This window comes from Phaseolus vulgaris, chromosome 6 (assembly GCF_000499845.2).
Source record: "Phaseolus vulgaris cultivar G19833 chromosome 6, P. vulgaris v2.0, whole genome shotgun sequence".
In the NCBI taxonomy this organism is placed as follows: domain Eukaryota; kingdom Viridiplantae; phylum Streptophyta; class Magnoliopsida; order Fabales; family Fabaceae; genus Phaseolus; species Phaseolus vulgaris.
This window is the reverse complement of record NC_023754.2, coordinates 29,149,222-29,167,639: the sequence shown is the minus strand read 5'-3', so window position 1 is coordinate 29,167,639 and position 18,418 is coordinate 29,149,222. Positions and strand designations below refer to the sequence as shown.

The 18,418-nt window shown below is 30.7% G+C and overlaps 2 protein-coding genes across 3 annotated transcripts; one reads left to right on the top strand and one right to left on the bottom strand.

The window, feature by feature from the left end:
* Nucleotides 1-3,301: 3,301 nt before the first annotated feature.
* Nucleotides 3,302-9,008, bottom strand: LOC137832651 (calmodulin-binding protein 60 C-like). Its single transcript, XM_068640935.1, has 8 exons — nucleotides 8,482-9,008; nucleotides 7,533-7,608; nucleotides 6,940-6,998; nucleotides 6,328-6,821; nucleotides 6,100-6,260; nucleotides 5,800-6,003; nucleotides 5,053-5,299; nucleotides 3,302-4,390 (listed from the first exon to the last, which is right to left on the bottom strand). The coding sequence occupies exons 1-8, from the start codon at nucleotides 8,595-8,597 to the stop codon at nucleotides 3,831-3,833; spliced, it is 1,917 nt and encodes a 638-aa protein (XP_068497036.1). The 5' UTR covers nucleotides 8,598-9,008; the 3' UTR covers nucleotides 3,302-3,830.
* A 3,312-nt stretch (nucleotides 9,009-12,320) lies between these two features.
* LOC137832650 (sphingosine kinase 1-like) lies at nucleotides 12,321-17,160 on the top strand. Of its 2 annotated transcripts, none has more exons than XM_068640932.1 (10): nucleotides 12,321-12,819; nucleotides 13,056-13,178; nucleotides 13,273-13,373; nucleotides 13,891-13,963; nucleotides 14,139-14,225; nucleotides 14,309-14,386; nucleotides 14,576-14,646; nucleotides 15,668-15,967; nucleotides 16,460-16,582; nucleotides 16,704-17,160. In XM_068640932.1, exons 1-10 carry the CDS (start codon nucleotides 12,501-12,503, stop codon nucleotides 16,893-16,895), a joined length of 1,467 nt encoding a protein of 488 aa, XP_068497033.1. In that variant the 5' UTR covers nucleotides 12,321-12,500; the 3' UTR covers nucleotides 16,896-17,160. The 2 variants fall into 2 exon arrangements, with proteins under 2 accessions (XP_068497033.1, XP_068497034.1); XM_068640933.1 differs by having other exon boundaries at nucleotides 12,346-12,819; nucleotides 13,891-14,031.
* Nucleotides 17,161-18,418: the final 1,258 nt, after the last annotated feature.

Sequence of the window (18,418 nt, the reverse complement as noted above, 5' to 3'; positions counted from 1 at the left end):
GTAATTTTAAAAACATTTATAGTTACACATTCACTAATTTTGAAAAATTATTTAAAATAATTAAAATGTAAAAGTTAACTATTCTATATTTGCTAAAATTTGATAATTTGAGAAAACGATTTCCACCACGAATAATATATGTATTTGTAATATATTTGTTTCTTTAATTTTAATTTTAATTTTAAGTTATTATGTCAAAAAACTCAATTAATGTCTATTATTAGATCTAGTTACATATAAAAAATGTCTCATTTATATATATATATATATATATATATATATATTATACAAAAAAAATTATTAAATAGAAATCAATTTTAAAATAAAAAAATAATTAATTATTATATTGACTAAATTAGACATTATTTTAAAAAGTAAAAAAATTAGTAATACCTTTCTATTATTAATAAAATTAATAAATTAATTTTTAAATTGATATCTAATTAGCTACTAAGGTTTTAACTATCAATCTTATAATCTAAATTAATTGATAGTTAATTATATACCAATTTAAAAATTAGTTTATAATTTTTTTAATAATAAAAACTACTTTAAATATCAATAATTCTTTTAGTCTGTAAAATATATTAATCTCTTAAATTTACTTTTATGTAATAAATTTTCTCGTAATATATATTAAATTTATTAAGAACATTAATTATGTATTGATTGCTTATATAATACAATATTTAATAAATACAATATTTAATAAATACAATAGTTAATGTTATATTAAATATTTACATAAATGTCATATTAGTAATATTAAATGTACATTACTATTTGAATTCAAGACATTTAATTTTTTATTTATCTATTTTATAATGTAATAATTAAACATAACATTTTTTTAATATATTATTTAAAATAATAATTAAGAATATATGAAGATGTATTTTAATATATTATTTAAAATATTAATTAAGTTTACAATTTAAACTTTTTTTATCGGGAAAATAAATATATCAAATTATGGGAGTACTTTGAGTATGTCAATCCTTTTACAAACAAAGTAAAACTATACAAAAACATATTTAAAACATTTATAAATTGCATATAACATTGAAATCTTATCTAAAAAAATTCATAATCCGACCAAAAGATATAGCATTGGTAATTTTCATGTTAACGAGTCAATCAGTTTCTAAATTGATAAAATAATTTTAATAAATAATAATAATTTAAAACTAGTCTAACACGTTATTTAATTGAATATATATATATATATATATATATATATATATATATATATATATTAAACGTTAGTAAGATTACAATAATAAGACATTTGTTGTTATACGATGATTTATGCAATGGATTTTGAAATTGAAATTAGCATGTAGATTAAAAGTTATTAGTATAAATTAGGTATTAGTTTCTTTATATAAACTACAGTAAAAAAATCATAAAATAAATTTTAATTTTAGAGATTAAAATAATTAATTATTATTTTATTAAATTATAGCTACCAAATGTTTTAGCTACTTAATATTTCATATTTTAAAATTAGTAAACTAATTTAGAATCTAAAATATTAATTTCTAAAAGTTAAGTAATTAATTTATAAACCATTTTATAAATTTTTATTAATAATAGAAATTATGTTATATATATATAATTTTTTATGTTTTTAATGTAATCAATCATATCTATACTTATATATAAAGGGTATTTTCCATTATATCTCATTTTATTAGTCTAATGAAGTATTTTGTTATTTCATATAAATTATTTAAAAAATAAAATTATTTTGTTTTTTAAATTAATATTAATATACTGTTTTTATATACTGACTCCCCACTTTTTCTTTAATTTTTTATTTTAAGACAACAATAGAAAGAGGGAATACTCTCACACCTACTTTTTTCTTAATTCCTTATTTTAAGACAATAATAAGAAGAGAAAAAACATACTCTCACATCTCTTCACACCAAATCTCAGATTAAATAACCTTAATTTTCAATCACACATTTCTTTTACATGTTATTTTTTATTTTTCAATTTCGACGTATGCAAAATTATATATGTATATATGCAATATTATTTTTTTATGTATATTAAATTTTTTATCATTATGACCTGTGTTTTTTTATATAAAGTTTTTATGTTCTACATTATAATATAATAAATAATTAAAATAATAATTTTTTAATGATAAATAAAATAAAATATTTTTATAATTTATAAAGTAATTTATTTTAGAATATAAACCTTTTATTTATTAAAATTTATAATATTTTTTTAGAATTTTAATTTAAATATTATTTTAATTATAATTTATTTCTTGTTTAAAAAAATTAAAATTATTTTTTAGACATACATTAAAAATATTATTCTATTACAATAATTTAAAAATGTGTACTCTTTTTTTTCGTTCGATTTTGACTCCCATCTTATCTAAACAAACCCTCAGAAAGTGACTCGATATTTTTAAATTAATTTTAACCCGTCGTCGAACAATAATCAAAGAAGGACTTTCAAAACTCTTAACGTATTAAATGTAAAATGTGCAATTCTCAGTTAAAGGGTATTGCATTCTTCACCCCATTCTTTAAAAACTGTAACACCATCAGATACTCAAATGACAAACTTTTCCTTTAAAAATATATTTTGAATTATACATTTTTTCTAGATCTAAAAATATATTTTGCATTTCAGAATGTATTAATACATTTTTTATTACACATTTAAAATGTATTTTCAGATATAAAAATACAGTCTAAAATACATAATGAAGAGTAAAATTGAAAATTAAATTTTTGTAGGTGTGCAACATGTTGGAGAATGCAATGGTCCTCCGTTAAACATGACAGTGGGCCGGGTCCTCACGAGGCGTGCAGAATTACATTGACTCTTTTTTTTTCCTGTACCTTCATATGTTCTTCTTTCCGCTTTCATAAATTTTGGTATTTTAAAAAATGTTTCATAAATTTTGGTATTTTAAAAAATGTTCCTTTGTAGTTAGTATTTTCAATTATATAATTCATAATTTTTTTAAATAAATTTATAATTAACTTTCAAATTACATAATATAAAAGTATTTTTTCAAATGCATATCCAAATTACATAATTCGGGAACTACTTCCAAATCCAGACTTTCAAATTATATAATCTAAAATATTTTTTTAAAAATATATTATGAATTATAAAAAATAATAATCTGAAATATATGAATAATACAAAAATGATAAAAAAAATATTTTCATAGATTCACAGAAGAACATATGACATATGGAAGTGCAAGAAACAGTCAATTACATGTCTGCTGAAACAGTCGCAAAACGAAATAAAAAAATAGCAGTTTAAAATTCAGGTATTCGGTATTTATTATAATTATTGTACAAGGCAAACGGCACACAAAACAAACCAGAAAGAATCAATCCATCTAGCTTACAACACAAAATTCAGTACATCCTGCTAAATGCAAAGAAACGACCCTAGTTTTCCGAGTTTCCATGGAGACCCTAGAAATTTCAAGCCACTGCAAACTTGGGTTTAAACCTGGTGGTAAACTGTCAGGTCTTCACAACTTGCAGGCAAGAATGTAGAGTGAAAAAACATCACAAGTAAAACAGATGCAAGAGTTGTTGCAGGGTGGTATTTCTGTACAAGCAGATGTTGCTGTACTACTGTTTTATAAAGGCACATTAGGAGCTTTAAGGTAAGGCTGCACCAAATAATTTAATCCAAATTTCATATTTACTCAACTCGTGCTATAAAACTTCAATATGATAGCAATTCCGAACACCAGAAAGTAGTATTCGATGCTCGAACCACAAAAGTTATGGTTCAAGATCACAACAGAGGCGAGATAGCTCGTAATTCATATTCTATGGGTCATCCAACTCAACAAGTTGTGCCCGTTTCTCAGCGGCCCTCTTCCGAATAAAAATGCCCCATCTCAAAGCTGCCTTAAGCTTAAGCCAGCCCACAACAGCCTTTCCCGAGGAACGGTTTCGTTCATCATCTAAGTGGTAGCCCATGGAGGTCGCAGGCATGTAAGTAGATGAATAAGGGTATGCATCTTCTGGGGTATTGAAGGAAGCGTGAGATTGCCCTCCTCCCATATTAAATATACGAAGCAAATTCTGCATATCTTCATTTTCTAGCATCTCATGACTTCTAGTTCGAATCTCCTCCTCTGGAAAGTAGTCCTCCAGTCCTCTATAACAAGGATTTGAATTGCTGACATTCTGAAAGCCATGAGTAGCTGGTTGTTGTCGTGAACCAAGAGTCAGCTCATTTTCATTTATAGGAAGTTGAGACTGGTGTGAAGCATTGAGTAACTGGTTTTGCAGTGGGAATGCAGTGTTATCAAACTGAATAGAAGAATGAAGATCATCATTCTGTGGTTGCATTGAGGACCTGATAGTTGTGGCATTATGATAACCTGCACACATTATTGACAAGCATCGATGCTGAGAAAAACATTCTGCATATTGATGTATGCTAAAAATCAAATCACTAAATTTATCACGTAATGCTTTTCTGCTCTTTTGCTAATATTAATCCCAAGGGGTAACGGTTTCACAATATGACACATACCAAATCTTTTACATTGATATCTTAGCATGAACTCTAAAATCTAAATACTAGTTTATACAACAAATGTGTTAGATTAATATCTTAGCATGCACTCCAAAATCTAAATACTAGTTTTCTAACTAAATATTTACAAAAAAGGATTTTCTGCCCGGTATGTGAGAAGAATCTGTCCACTTTGATCATTTTCAGAAGAGAAACACTGAGAGTGGTAGGTGTTGGAGTGAGGGCCCGTATATTTTTGAGTCGAGTTGAATCGCAGAATGTGATTGAGATGTGTGCCAACATCTCAACTACAGATTTTACGCTAGAATTTGTGTCAAATTGGGAAGTATTGACTATTGTAATTAGCTAAATGAACAGGTAAAAGAAGGAAAAGGACCAAAAGAGAAAAAACAACAACTGGAAAAGCATAAGAGGAAACTTCAAATGAAATTAGGCAAAAGAAAACTTCAAAGGCCATTTTGTTATTGCTGATAATGTTACAATCTTATAGTTGGAACAATATACCTCCGACTGTTATGGCTGGATCCATTGAAGGCTGCCCAGTTGTTACAGGATCCGGTAGATTTGGCATGGAGGTCTGCTGATCAAGTGAGTTTGAAATTGAATAATCATGGGAACCCACTGGAGCCAGAAGAGGTTGGGAGGCGCCCAAAGTCTTGTTCTGATTGGCATTTAGCAGAGACTTGCCATCATATTCAATAACATGCATCCAATTCTCATATGCCTTCTTCACCAGTGTGTCCACATAAACCTACAAGAATGTGAGACTCGCATTTTTCAGAAATTTCACCTTTTTTCTTCAAAAAACTTTGGTAAACTTTTTTAACTTTTCCCTTTCCTAGAAAAGAAGAATTTCCCACTTTAATGACACCTAGAACAATAAGGGGTATATTTATACTAAGCCAACTGCCTATCTGATTTGTTCACTCTAGTCAGAAAAAAATACGCAGATATCCTATGCCTGAGCACCATTTCAAACTAGCAATATGTTTCATGTTGTACTGCAAGAACTGATGAATAAAAGCAGAATGACTTGCAGTCAAGCATCAGATCCAATCAAGTTTTATATTTTTCCTTAGAATCGGACTCCTTCAAGATAAAAATAATTGGTTGTAGAAACAACAAAGCAAGAATGAACCACATTTTAACAAGTGACATAATAAATCAGATTAAGCATACACTGGAAGAAATCCAACAGCTTAGTCCAAATTCAAAGGATAAATGCAAAATGTAGAGCTCATGTTCGCTTACCTTTTGACTATCGGAGAGAGAATCAGCAGAGTAATATTGGTCACTGGTAATTAGACCACTCAACTCATAGATGTTATTGAAAACAACACCAACATTCCTTGCCCCATCGGGATAATATACATAGAGTTTTCCACTGAGAACACAAGTCTTTGCATGCTCAACAAGAACATCCCACATTTTATTTGACATACCACTCCCGAGAATCTACATAAGATAGTTAATATGTGAAAATTTTGAATGGATAAAATTTTAAATTGTCTTATATGGTGTCAAAGTATAATTTTTCAACTTAATTCTTACATTCCGCAATCTCTGTGGATCTCTGACCACAAGTCGTACGACATCTTCAACTGTATATATTCCTGCTTTATTTAGCCTTTTGTGAAATGAACCATCCTTTCCAATCTTCTCCAGTCTCCAGACCTCATCATTCAAGGCAGGTGGGTAATGCTTCTTGTATACTGCAATCCAGAATCAGGTTCATCACAGCAGAAGGGTACAACAAAAATAGTGAAGTTATGTACTTACATTCTCCACGATGATCCTTAACAGTGAAAGCCTCTGTTTTGGCTTCACGAATACGCATTCCCTCGTAACAATCTGAGGAAACTTTGAGCCCCAGCCTAAACTTCCTACTCCTTATCCAACTAGAGTTGTCTGTAAATGTAAGCTCACCCAGTGTTCCTACACCCTCCTTCAGTGTCACTTGCAGATCACCAGCTAGAAGAGGTCTTTTTCCTTCTCGTTCTTTAACTACGTGACTATCAAAATCTTCTTCACTCCAATTTTCATCATCCTCGTTATTGAAATCTCCTTCAAGTACAATAACATCTAGTTTGACACACGAAGCTGGGCCAGATGTGACAACATGGCCTGTTATTGTATCAATCAAAACAATGTGTATGGCGTTGCCCTGCTCTCCGTCCACTTTCCCTCCAGTAAAGAGGGGAAGGGATAACCTGTTCCTGAATTGTAACTGTAGAGTACTGTCATCAGGGCCTTCTATGCTCTTGGGAGAAGACCTGTATTTTAGTTGGATTATTAGAAAAATGAAATATAGATACAAATACACTAGGATAAGATAAAATTTATCAAACAAATATGGGTCATGAAATTGACTTTGAAGTGACAAAGTAATACCTTCCACTATTCTTGGCAGTGACTAATTTTGCTAAAGCACACTCTACTTCTTCGCTGACCTGTTGAGCAGGAAGCAAGACTAAGATATGAGATATATCCATGATCAAACATCATTCATGCAAAGTGGCATACATACAATTAGATTCACCTAACCTACGGAGTTGTTCCATTGAATTCTATTTGACATCACAAGGCATACAAATAGACCACGGGTCACAATGATGGACTTTATCACAATTTTACAAAATAGCGCCAGAGTGAGGTAAATAAATGTTATTTCAGGAAGCCTTTATCTCAACACAAGGACTTTTTATTTTATAAAAAAAAAATTGACCTTTTTCGTCTTGTTAAGGTTTTGAATTTCTGATCTCAAGTCCTCTACCCAATTTATCTCAAGCCTCACAATAGTGACATGACTGACATCTAGATTCTAGACAAACCTACCATCCTCAAGGACAGAAGGTTTTTTCCAAATGGGCCAGTAAACCAGAGTTTTTGTTTCAAGGGATGATTAATCCGTACAAGTGATAACTTCAAATAATATAAGTCCACCCAGCAGCAAATCAATACTACAATTAACTTCATTTTCTTACAACTCTACGAAGAATAGGCTCCAGTGATGAACAAAGTTTCTGCAGACTATCCACCTTGAGGGCTTCAACAATTACGCTGCAAATTGATGTGAATAAATAAAATAAAAAACATTAAATTCATTCATCAGAAAAATTAAAAATAAATTAAGCTTTAGCAATATGAACATGTAAGTGCTAATACAGTGATAACAAGGCAAGCAATTTCATAATATTGCTGGTATCGTTTCTAATCAAATTATAGTTTTTCCTTTGTAATTTCCCTAATAAAGGTGTACATTAGAGGTGAATATGTATTACTAAAATAAAATTTTGATTTTTTTACTGAAAAACAATATAAAAAACATTTTCTATCTAAGTTTTCTCCTCAAAGCCACTTATACACTTGCAAGAAAGTAAATCACAATTGTGGTTCTCTTTACCACATTCAACTTCTTTTTGTTGGTCATATATCTCTAATTTCCTCTCATCTCATCTAAGCCTGCCTTTTACTAAACCAAAGATCTAATTCACCCATTCTTATTGTTTAGATTTAAAATATCAATCACAACAACTTCACATTTAGTTCCATTCAGTTAATCTGGCAAGAGTTCCCCCGCTCCCAAGCAGTTACGGTTGTAAACATCCATTCCGGATATTGCATAACAGTGCCTATATATTTTTGGGTTATCATGCATGTCATTGGTGAGAAATCCACCACTGAGTTTTCTGGACAAAAGCAAATTTTAAAACTAAATCATCTTCATAAAACCGGTTTATAAATGGAAAACTTAACAAAATTTGAAATAGAAAACATACTTCAAAATTAAAAGCAAGTTAGTTCTAATTGAACTAAATACACATTGGTCAACAGTGACCATTAATAATGCGTAACTACAGATGATGGAGCAAATAATCATTACAGTGAGTACACTATAGCTGATAAGAAAATAAAGAGCAAGAAATGGTTCACCTAGCGAGAGCAGGTCGCTTTTTTTCAGGTTGTTCTTCTTCGGTGGAAGCTGAATCTAAACCGCGCTTCCCCCTCGCCGCCGTGGTGGTCGATCTCTCCATGTACCTCGTCTGCATTATTCTGAGCGGTGCCGGATTTCGTCGTCTCTCGTGAAATCCTTTTAAAAAAGAGAGACAAAGGCTAACGAAGTGTAACTGTCACGGATTCGATGGATAGAAAAGCAGAAAGTTGAAAATCCTTAGCAAAAGAAGAAAGTGCAGAATCTGAGAAATTTCGCGGAATTTTCTCTGCGGTTCGAGGCCTACGTTAACGAACCCGAGGCAGCTTTTCTGAGATTTGTTTCCACTAACGGTGTGAGTAATGGGTGTAATCTAACGGTTTGCGAATCTGGAAGTGGTTGTTGGGCCTGGGAGGTGGGGTTTCGATCTTGCGGCCGCAGGAGATGGAGGGATTTGGGTCGTCAGATTGAGAATCTTTGTCAGTATTTTATTGGGGCTTGCCACGTGGGTGATTCAGCTGTCACTGTCACTCTCCAACATGACCATTATGGTATCATAAATAGTGTGATGTTGAGATTGTTATTCTTCCCACTTCGAAATAATATTTAACTTCCTTACGTAACATGCAGACCCAAAACACTCGTCATACACCAAAGTTGCAACACAGGAAAACCCACGTTTAATTTATTTTTTACTTTCCCCTTTTACGATATCTCTAGTTTTATTTATGTTGTTGACTTTGTGGGTTTTGGGTTTTTCACTTGAACAAGATGTCTTTTTTAATATGATCTTAGAAATAATTAATTATTTCTTTTGGATTTTTTGAATTTTTATTGTTGTCTTAAATTTTATTTTGATATTTTGGGTTTGGATTGGTTTTTGGTTTACTGGCTATTACTCAGCTCTTTGGTCAAGTTTTACTATCGACTTTTAATTTCAAGGTTGCTCTCTAGTGAGTATGTATATATGCAAGAAACTTCGGTGATAAAGTCAAAATTAGTTTGTCACTTTATTTACCTATTGAGCAAATCACCTATTTATAGTGTTATTTATTAAACTTCGACTTTATTGAACTTTTACTTTACACACCTTACAATTATTAAATACATTTTAAGTGTTTTGGACCTCTTTATTAAAACTTTTGTTCTTACAACAAGGACCAAGAACACTAGAATCAGGTTGACAAGATTAACTTTTATACAAATCTTTCGAACTTTGGGTTGGACTCTCTCGGTCTCTTCTTGGGCTGGATACTCTGGGCTTCTCCTCACATTGGGTGCTCTAGGCTTCTCCTCAAGGTAGATGCTCTCGGCTTCTCTTTCGGCTAAGTGCTCTCGGCTTCTCCTTCAGCTAGGTGCTCTCGGCTTCTCCTTCAGCTAGGTGCTCTCGGGTTCTTCTCCTCACAGGTGGGTGTGTGTACCTGCAAGGCACTCCGATGCCAAAGTCAGATATAGTTTTATGTTCATCAGATAAATTGAATCCCCTTACCTCTTGAGTTGAACCTCTATTTATAAGGCTCTCTTATTGGGCTTAAGAGTTACTTTGATCTTTTCTTTTTGCACCTAACATTTTGAAAACACACACCTGTATATTTGGGTCCATCTCATGGGCTTTGCTATAATCACTAATTTAATTTTACTTATTTATTTTTTATATTTAACCTTTCGGTCAAGACTTTCGGTCGAGACTTTTCGGCCTAGACAGTACAACTTTGATACAGTGATTTCGTATACTATTATTTATTTATATTATTTTAACTCTTAACATGCTGACGACCTTTTTATCTTTCAACTTATACATTATTTTTGGGAAAATACTTTTTTATAACATTAAGGAAAATATAATCCATTCAAGTTTTAAAATAGCTTAAAGTAAGTATATTAAGAATCTCAAAAAGTGTTGCAGAAATGATTTTTGAGGAGTTTCTTTTTGAAGCTTTTACGGTTATGAAAATGTTAGTGTATATGGAAAGAAAAGCGAAAAGGGATAAGGTGACATAATGAAGGTGTTGCAAAAGTGTGATAAGTACCACGTTACCTCCAACGATAAGAACAAAAAATCTTTCCCAATCCTCTCTTTATTTAATAAGGGTCAGCAAAACTTTGTCGCATGATCCAAACCTAAATAAACTAAACAAAATAAAACACTGTAGTGGAGTTTGGAAAAGGTAATAATGAATTCAGCAATTTTTTATTTAAAAAAAAATAAGTTTCATCAATCAAAATCAATTTTAAAATTTTAATATAATTAATAATCAAACTTCACCTATATATATCACATACATTTGTATAAATACTACGAAGATATGTATAATCTCTAAAATGTTTAATACCGAGACACAGATTTATATATCATATAATTATGAATTATATAAATTGACAATAAAGATGTATGTCCACAAGTATGTTTAAGTTTTTTTTAAACAAAATATTTTTCATTATTGGTTCAAAAGGTTTTGTTCTTTATTTTTATAATCATAATAAAAAATTATATAATAAATTTGAGTTTTTAGAAAATAAATTAAGATTGTGTTAGAATTGTTAAAAATTTAATAAACATTTTTTGAATTTGACATTTCACCGATACCTATAGTTCGATACTAACCGACCATTTAAAAGACGTGTCTGAATCTCTAGTACTGATAGTATTTTAAAAAAATTGAAACAATTAGAAGAAGTTATGGAAAGAAGGGAGTAATTCACTAATAGCATGTATGTGTACAGAAATGGAAAATAGTAGTTTAGATGAATAAGTGGAGAAGAAAAAAGAGGAAATGGGACAGAAGCTGAATTTTCTTCACAAAAGTTAAATAAATGCCTACAAATGACTAGTTATGGCAACATAATGAATTATGTTGGTTAAATGAGAGACAAATAAGTACTTTTTTTAGAACAAAATATATTATGACACAATCATGATTGTAATTTTTAGTTTTTTTATTATATTTGCCATGTTTTTTTAAACTGGAAAGCTTCTTATCATTATCAAAATATCACATAAATAATTTTTCTCACTAACTTATAATTTTTAAGACATTATCTTAAATATTTTTTAATTCAGTAATTTTTTTTTTATATTCATTCATTCGTTCTTATCCGTATAATAATTATTACATTAACGTTTAAATAAGATAAACTTAATTATTATTTAAGAGACGTAAATAACTTAATTAAACTTTGAATATTACTTAACTATTTTATATTTATTTTGAATGACTTAAAATTAATTTAATATATTATATAAGATTAGTAATTAATAATATAACATAAAATAAATAACATCATTAAAAGTAATTGATTTGGCATACATAATTTAGAAAAATCAAAATTAAAAAAAAAAGTTATAAATTCAAAAGATAGTTTGTCTTAGCTTTCAACTACTGAAAGCTAGTTTTTTTAAATTTTGCTGTTATTTTTCTAATTGATTTTGCTAATAATAACCTACAATAATTAAAAATTTAGTGAAAAACTAAAAACAAATAATAGTAAACTATTAAACTAATTTAAATATATTTTCAAATTTCCCAATATACTTACGTCTCGAATAATATCTAGGATTTTTTTTAAAATTTAATATTTCATGAATTAAAAACATTAAATTAAACCCCTAATCAAATTGTTTATATTTATTTTATTTTAATTTAAGTCTCTAATTTTATTTGATCTTTCAATATTGTTTATAATCGATATATTCTCATTATACATACTATTAGAGACTTTTGATGTATTTTTTAATCAGATAATTTTAGTTGTAATAAAATAAATTTATTTATTTATTTAATAAAAATACGTAATGGAATATTTAATATTTATTTATTTAGAGGGAAAAAGGAATTATGATGTGTTGTGTAGTGTGGTCTGAGAGAGTGGTTGGGTCAAAGAAGGGTTGCATTGTAAGATTTGTAATACTTTGCTTAAAGCGCATATCTCTCTCCACTCAAACGCCCAAACCCGGTTTTTGGGTTTAATTATCATTATCGAACCGGGCGACAGGGTGGGCCAACCCAGACTTAAACCGGCTATGGATCCCCAGCAGCGTCCCTTAATGTCCGACCGTGTCACCGTCAACGGCACCGTAACGCCGCTTGCCCTGCTCGCCGACGGCCGTCTGTGGTGGTCGGAGGGAGTTCACCGCTGTTTGTCTGTTGAAAAGGACTTCCTCAGTTTCGTCACCAGTGGGCCCTACATCAAGATCAAGAGCCTCGTCGAGACCAGAGATGGATGCTGCAGCACCGGCGCCTCGACAAGACTCGCTCGGAACGACGTCGTCTTCATGCCCTCCTCTGAGGAATCGCACAGGCTCTGGTGCCAAAAGCTTTGTGAATTCGTTGATTCTCTCGGTAAATTAAATTTCACCTTTCTGTTGTTGTTACTGTGTTGCATGTGTTTTGAAGTCTGAAAGTATATCGATAAAAGTTTAAAAAGTACTTTTCTAAATTTCAATGTTCAATCGGGAATTTTTAGTGTCAAAATGGGAAAAGAAATTTGTTGTTGTGAAGTAGGACTACTTTTGTTTTGAGTTCTCCACTTCTCCAAACTGAAATTCAAACGTGTACTGAATTTTGCCATAATGTAGGTCGCCCTAAGAGGTTGTTTGTTTTTGTTAATCCATTTGGTGGGAAGAAATCCGCTGCAAAGATTTTCGATGAACAAGTGAAACCTCTTCTTGAAGATGCTCAAATCGAAATTACTGTCCAAGGTGCTCTAATTCTTCGACCATGTTTCGTTGTCGTTGCTATTGTCCTTTCAAATGTATTTGTATTTGTATACTTATATGATATGATTTTCCTCAGAAACCAAGCATCAGCTCCATGCAAAGGAAGTTACTCAATCGCTAGATATTACCAAATACGATGGGATTGTTTGTGTTAGTGGAGATGGAATTTTGGTAGAGGTTAGTTTCATTGCTATTATCCTTGTTGCAGTGTGCTATTATCATTCATCATCGTCATCATGTCCACGATTATTAAGCAAAATTTTGATCATAATAGTATTCAGATCACATTTTTCTTTACCCTTCATGAGAGATATGCTCTTAATGTATGAATTAAACAATATATGTATATGCTGCTTGTAAACCATTTTGAGTTATCCTTTCAAGATATGCTAATGATGTACTGGTTTATTGGCTCATGCTCATGGACTAATTGAAAAACATATAGTCAATACCTTGATCTGTTCTTTCCTGAGAAACTTAATGGTCTTTGGGGATTTGATTATGGTATTCCAATGAAGCTCAGAAGATTGGAATGCAAGTTATGACACATGTGGGAATTTAAATAGCAACGTGGTTCACTTCTAAGTTTTATCATGTAACCTGAACATTCTAGAATACTTTTGCAGTGGTTCACTTTTGATGTCTTTGTTTTTAATTGTTTTTCTTAATCTAACAATCATGCACATTTTAGTAGGTTGTAAATGGACTTCTTCAAAGAGAGGATTGGAATACGGCAATAAAGATACCCCTTGGGGTAGTTCCTGCAGGTTTATCATTCTCATTGCTTTGTTGAATAGGATTTATCTAATTAGACTTTATCGCCTAAAAGTGAGAGGTGCGGTTATTAACTGGGTTTATCTTTTGTTATCTGTACACAATAAGTTTATGGGTAACTGCGCAGTTTTGTTTTACCCAGCTAATAAGTTCTTCCATGCGTTGAAGGTACGGGAAATGGCATGGCAAAATCACTTCTTGATTCAGTTGGTGATCCTTGTGAAATAGCTAATGCCGTCCATGCCATTATACGAGGTTTTGATCCATCCCGTACAAACTTGTCATGTCCATTTTTTCTGTGCTATTATAGGTCTAAACTGTTTATTAAATACTGACAGGCAATAAACGACCACTTGATGTGGCTACCATCATACAAGGAGAAATCCGATTTTTCAGTATATTGATGCTTGCATGGGGTAATTACTCTCTGTGTAATGGATTATTCAGTGAAGTGGTTGAAGATGTGCTAAAACATCTAGGCCAACTTTTTTGTAATTTTTTCTTTCTTTTCTTGATTTGTCCCCTCCCAACTTGGGTCTGCATATGATTCCAACCATGCAATTCAGTTCACATATTATAACAATGGAGATATTATTCTATTTCAGGTCTGGTGGCAGACGTTGACATAGAGTCTGAAAAGTTTAGGTGGATGGGAAGCGCTCGTCTAGATTTCTATGTCAGTAATCCATTTTATAATTTCCACATGTTTATTTATGATGTTTTTATTTCACTTATATGTGTCTCTCTTATATGGATTATCATTGCAATTATCTTCTACTTGGTTTGATTGAAGGACCACGAATAAAAGAAAAATAAGCATTAAATTGCAGGCCATCTGCTTTAGTTTCTTGTATTTTACAATCTGAAGATATTTACGTTATGTAGAATGTCTTCTAATACTTAGTTAAGAAAATACAGTATTGATTTTTAGCACTAGAATAGAATATAGGCAAGTTTTTTTACAGATTAGAGAAAGGTGATTAGTAAAACAATCGGGTGATTATTTTTTAGAGATTAAAAAAAATAGCATAAGCTATTTTCAATTTGTTTACAATCATAAAAGTAATTTTTTTAAAGAAGTGGCTAATTTTATGAGATGCTAGAAGCTATTTTGAATAGTTTTTTTTTATTTTAATTAGATTTTTCATTTTTTATGTTTCAGATTATTTTGAAAGGATGAGACAAAAAAACATATGATGAACTAAAAAAGTATTTTTAAAGGAAGAGATTCTTTTACAAAAAATCTGTATACACACTTGACAAAAGTGTCAATCTAGTCCAATATATACTGTATACCTCTCTAATTTTGGTGCTGTTTATTTTCAGTTTTTCAGCACTTTCGTTTTACTTGGTATTTCATAGGGTAGTTTTACATGTCTCTTGAGAAATTGATCCAAATTATAAAGGAAAAGGGAAATGCATAATTGCTTTGTGGTAAGGACTAAGGGCAATTGGTTTTGTTCTTAGCGGATGATTTCTTACTTTCCCTCATTTTTTTTCATTTCTGTTTTGAAGGGTGATTATAACCTCTTTGTTTTTGTAATAATCCTTTAGTGAGGAAGTATAGGATGTAACATAACTATGCTTGTAATGCAACTTTGATTTTCATTGGAAAACTTGCACTGCGATTCTTTTGACAGATAAGTGATTGAATTTGTTCATTATAGTTTTCTTTACTCGCTGCTTTCCTGCTTTAGGGTCTCTGTCGACTCTTGAATTTGAGGCAATACATTGGATGTGTTTCTTTTGTGCCTGCACCTGGGTATGAAGCTTTTGGGGAGCCAACAAGTTACCCTGGAAAATCTACTACTAGCAAAGGAAGCAACAGTGGTCCAAATGAAGCAGAACATGCTAATAAAGAAAGGCTTTGTTATCTAGGACCTGAAATAAACGTGGAAAATTTGAATTGGAGAGTTATAAATGGACCCTTTATTTCTGTCTGGCTTCACAATGTACCTTGGGGTGCGGAAGACACACTGGCAGCACCTGGTGCAAAGGTCAGTTTTGAGTGGGAAATGTTTCCAATTGTGTATGACAGTGATGACACCATTACTAGGACCAGTTATGTATCAATTTGATAGCATATCCACCCTATATATAGTAGCTTTTTACAATAAGAAGTTATTATTTACATCTTAATTTGCTCGATTTTAATGATTCACTAACAACAATGTATGGAAATTGAAGATTAAAATTAGCACAGTAGAGTATAAATATCTGAACTCTTGAATTTTATTTTTTTAATAAAAATATTCACATGTTAGACACCACTATACTATGAACCATCTGAACTCTTTAATTACTTCATGAATTTTTCACATATAAGAAAATCCATCTGAATATTGTTAATGGTGTAAAATTTCACTCTCAAAAGGTTCTGCCAACTGGGGACATTGTGTTATACACAGGCTCACATGCACATGCATATGTATGATAAGCATTATTACTTACGGATTTGAGCCTTTGTTACTGTAATCTTGTAAATGCAGTTCTCTGATGGTTATTTGGACTTGATCATTACCAAGAATTGCCCAACGCTACCATTACTATCAATGATGTCAGACTTGAGTACAGGAGAACATGTAAAATCTCCGTACGTCACGTACCTAAAGGTGTGATCATGAATATGTTTAAACGCAATGCTTTTTAGCAGTTACTTCGAGCTTTTGAAATGCCCATGCTTTGGTTTATTTGCGTTACGAAACTTTTTTGTATCTTCACAACAATATACAGGTGAAAGCTTTCAGCTTGCAACCTGGTCCACGCACCAAAGACAAAGAGAAAGAAGGGATCATAGATGCGGATGGTGAGGTTCTGGCAAGAGGCAAAGGAACTTACAAGTGTGAGGAGAAGACTTTGATGGCCTATGACAAATTGCAGATAGCAGTGGATCAAGGTTTAGCAACACTTTTTACTCCTATATAATACTCTCTCTTTTTCTTTGTCTTGTCATGGATTTTTTCAAACTTACTAGACCAATTACCAATGGTAGTATTGAGATGAGTTTTCACACACAAACTTTGGTTTAATTATTTTGCTTAGTCAATTCCCTTTGGTGAATTTTGTTTACAGTCGTTACACACATATGTACAGACAGAAACTTCCATGGCTTGTTTATCTTGTACAGCACCACATAAATTAGAGTATAAATGATAAAAGTGAGACCATGGCCCACTTTCTACATTTAAAATCCAATCTTCATTGCTTGATTAAATTTGATAAGGGTCTAAATAAAGTTTTACACTGTAATTTGATGTGTTAGATCATATTGCAAAAACTTTCATTTCTTGTATACTATTTTATACCAATAACCATTGGTTAAAATAAAGAAATTAGGAAACTGGGGTTTTATAAAATGCAAACACGTCAATGCATGTGAATCTATTTCTGCCTCCAATTTTTTTCTTAATTCTGTTAATCTTAAATTTTGTTTAATAAAAAAAAGGAGCTTATTCTCTCAACCAAATTTTAAAAAGAAAAAAAACATGACCACCTTTACCAAGTTTAATTGATTTTTTTTTTATTAACAATCACTATATTCACTAGTTGTCCCTAGCAATGAGGACATAAGGTTATTGTTTATTGTGTACCACAAGTTTTTTTAACTAAAAATTCCTTTAAACATTTTAATTACAATCTTCTTTTGTTTGATGGAAAAACTTGAAAAAAAATCTTCAATCTCTGTAAATTTTCTGCGAGTGAGATATGAATACAAATTTCATAAATTGGACTGTGGTGGAGAACATAACATTTGTTCTGAGTATCTACGAATCCCCACCAAGTATTTGATTCATTTAATATATGAAGACTCTTTTACTTAAAAGGTGTAAAAAAAGTATTCTATTTATTTTAAAATGAATCTTGTTAATGAATAAAATTACAATGATAAAATTTTAAAAAATAATCATTCATGCAAAAATAATGATTATTATGAGGATTGATTGTTACAAATTTTATAATTCAACTTCATATCTTTTCGAGAATTTTAATTTTGCAAAAGGTAGATTATTAAATAAAATTGATATATTATTTCTAATCTTTGTTTCCCCATAGAATTATAGCGTGTTTTAACCATGATAATTTATGGTTGTCGTCTTGCTCTTGAAGGAATATAGAAAGTTGAAGTTATTTGTCATTATTGAAAAGGAATTGTGGAATGAACCCAAGCTTTAACCATCTTGAAAAAACCGCCATTGCTTTCGAAGTGTCAAACTTTAACATCGAAAGATGAATCCAAGTAACTATTAAATAATAATCTGCAGGACAAAACAATATTTTTAAATTTTAATTGTTTATTACACCAATCAACAAACTTGTCTAACGTTTATTGGTGGAATAGTTTATTCCAGTTTTCTCATATGTCCAAAAGGCATGTATCTTTATTGCTTAAAGTGACACATAATTTATATATATATATATATATATATATATATATATATTTCTTTTCT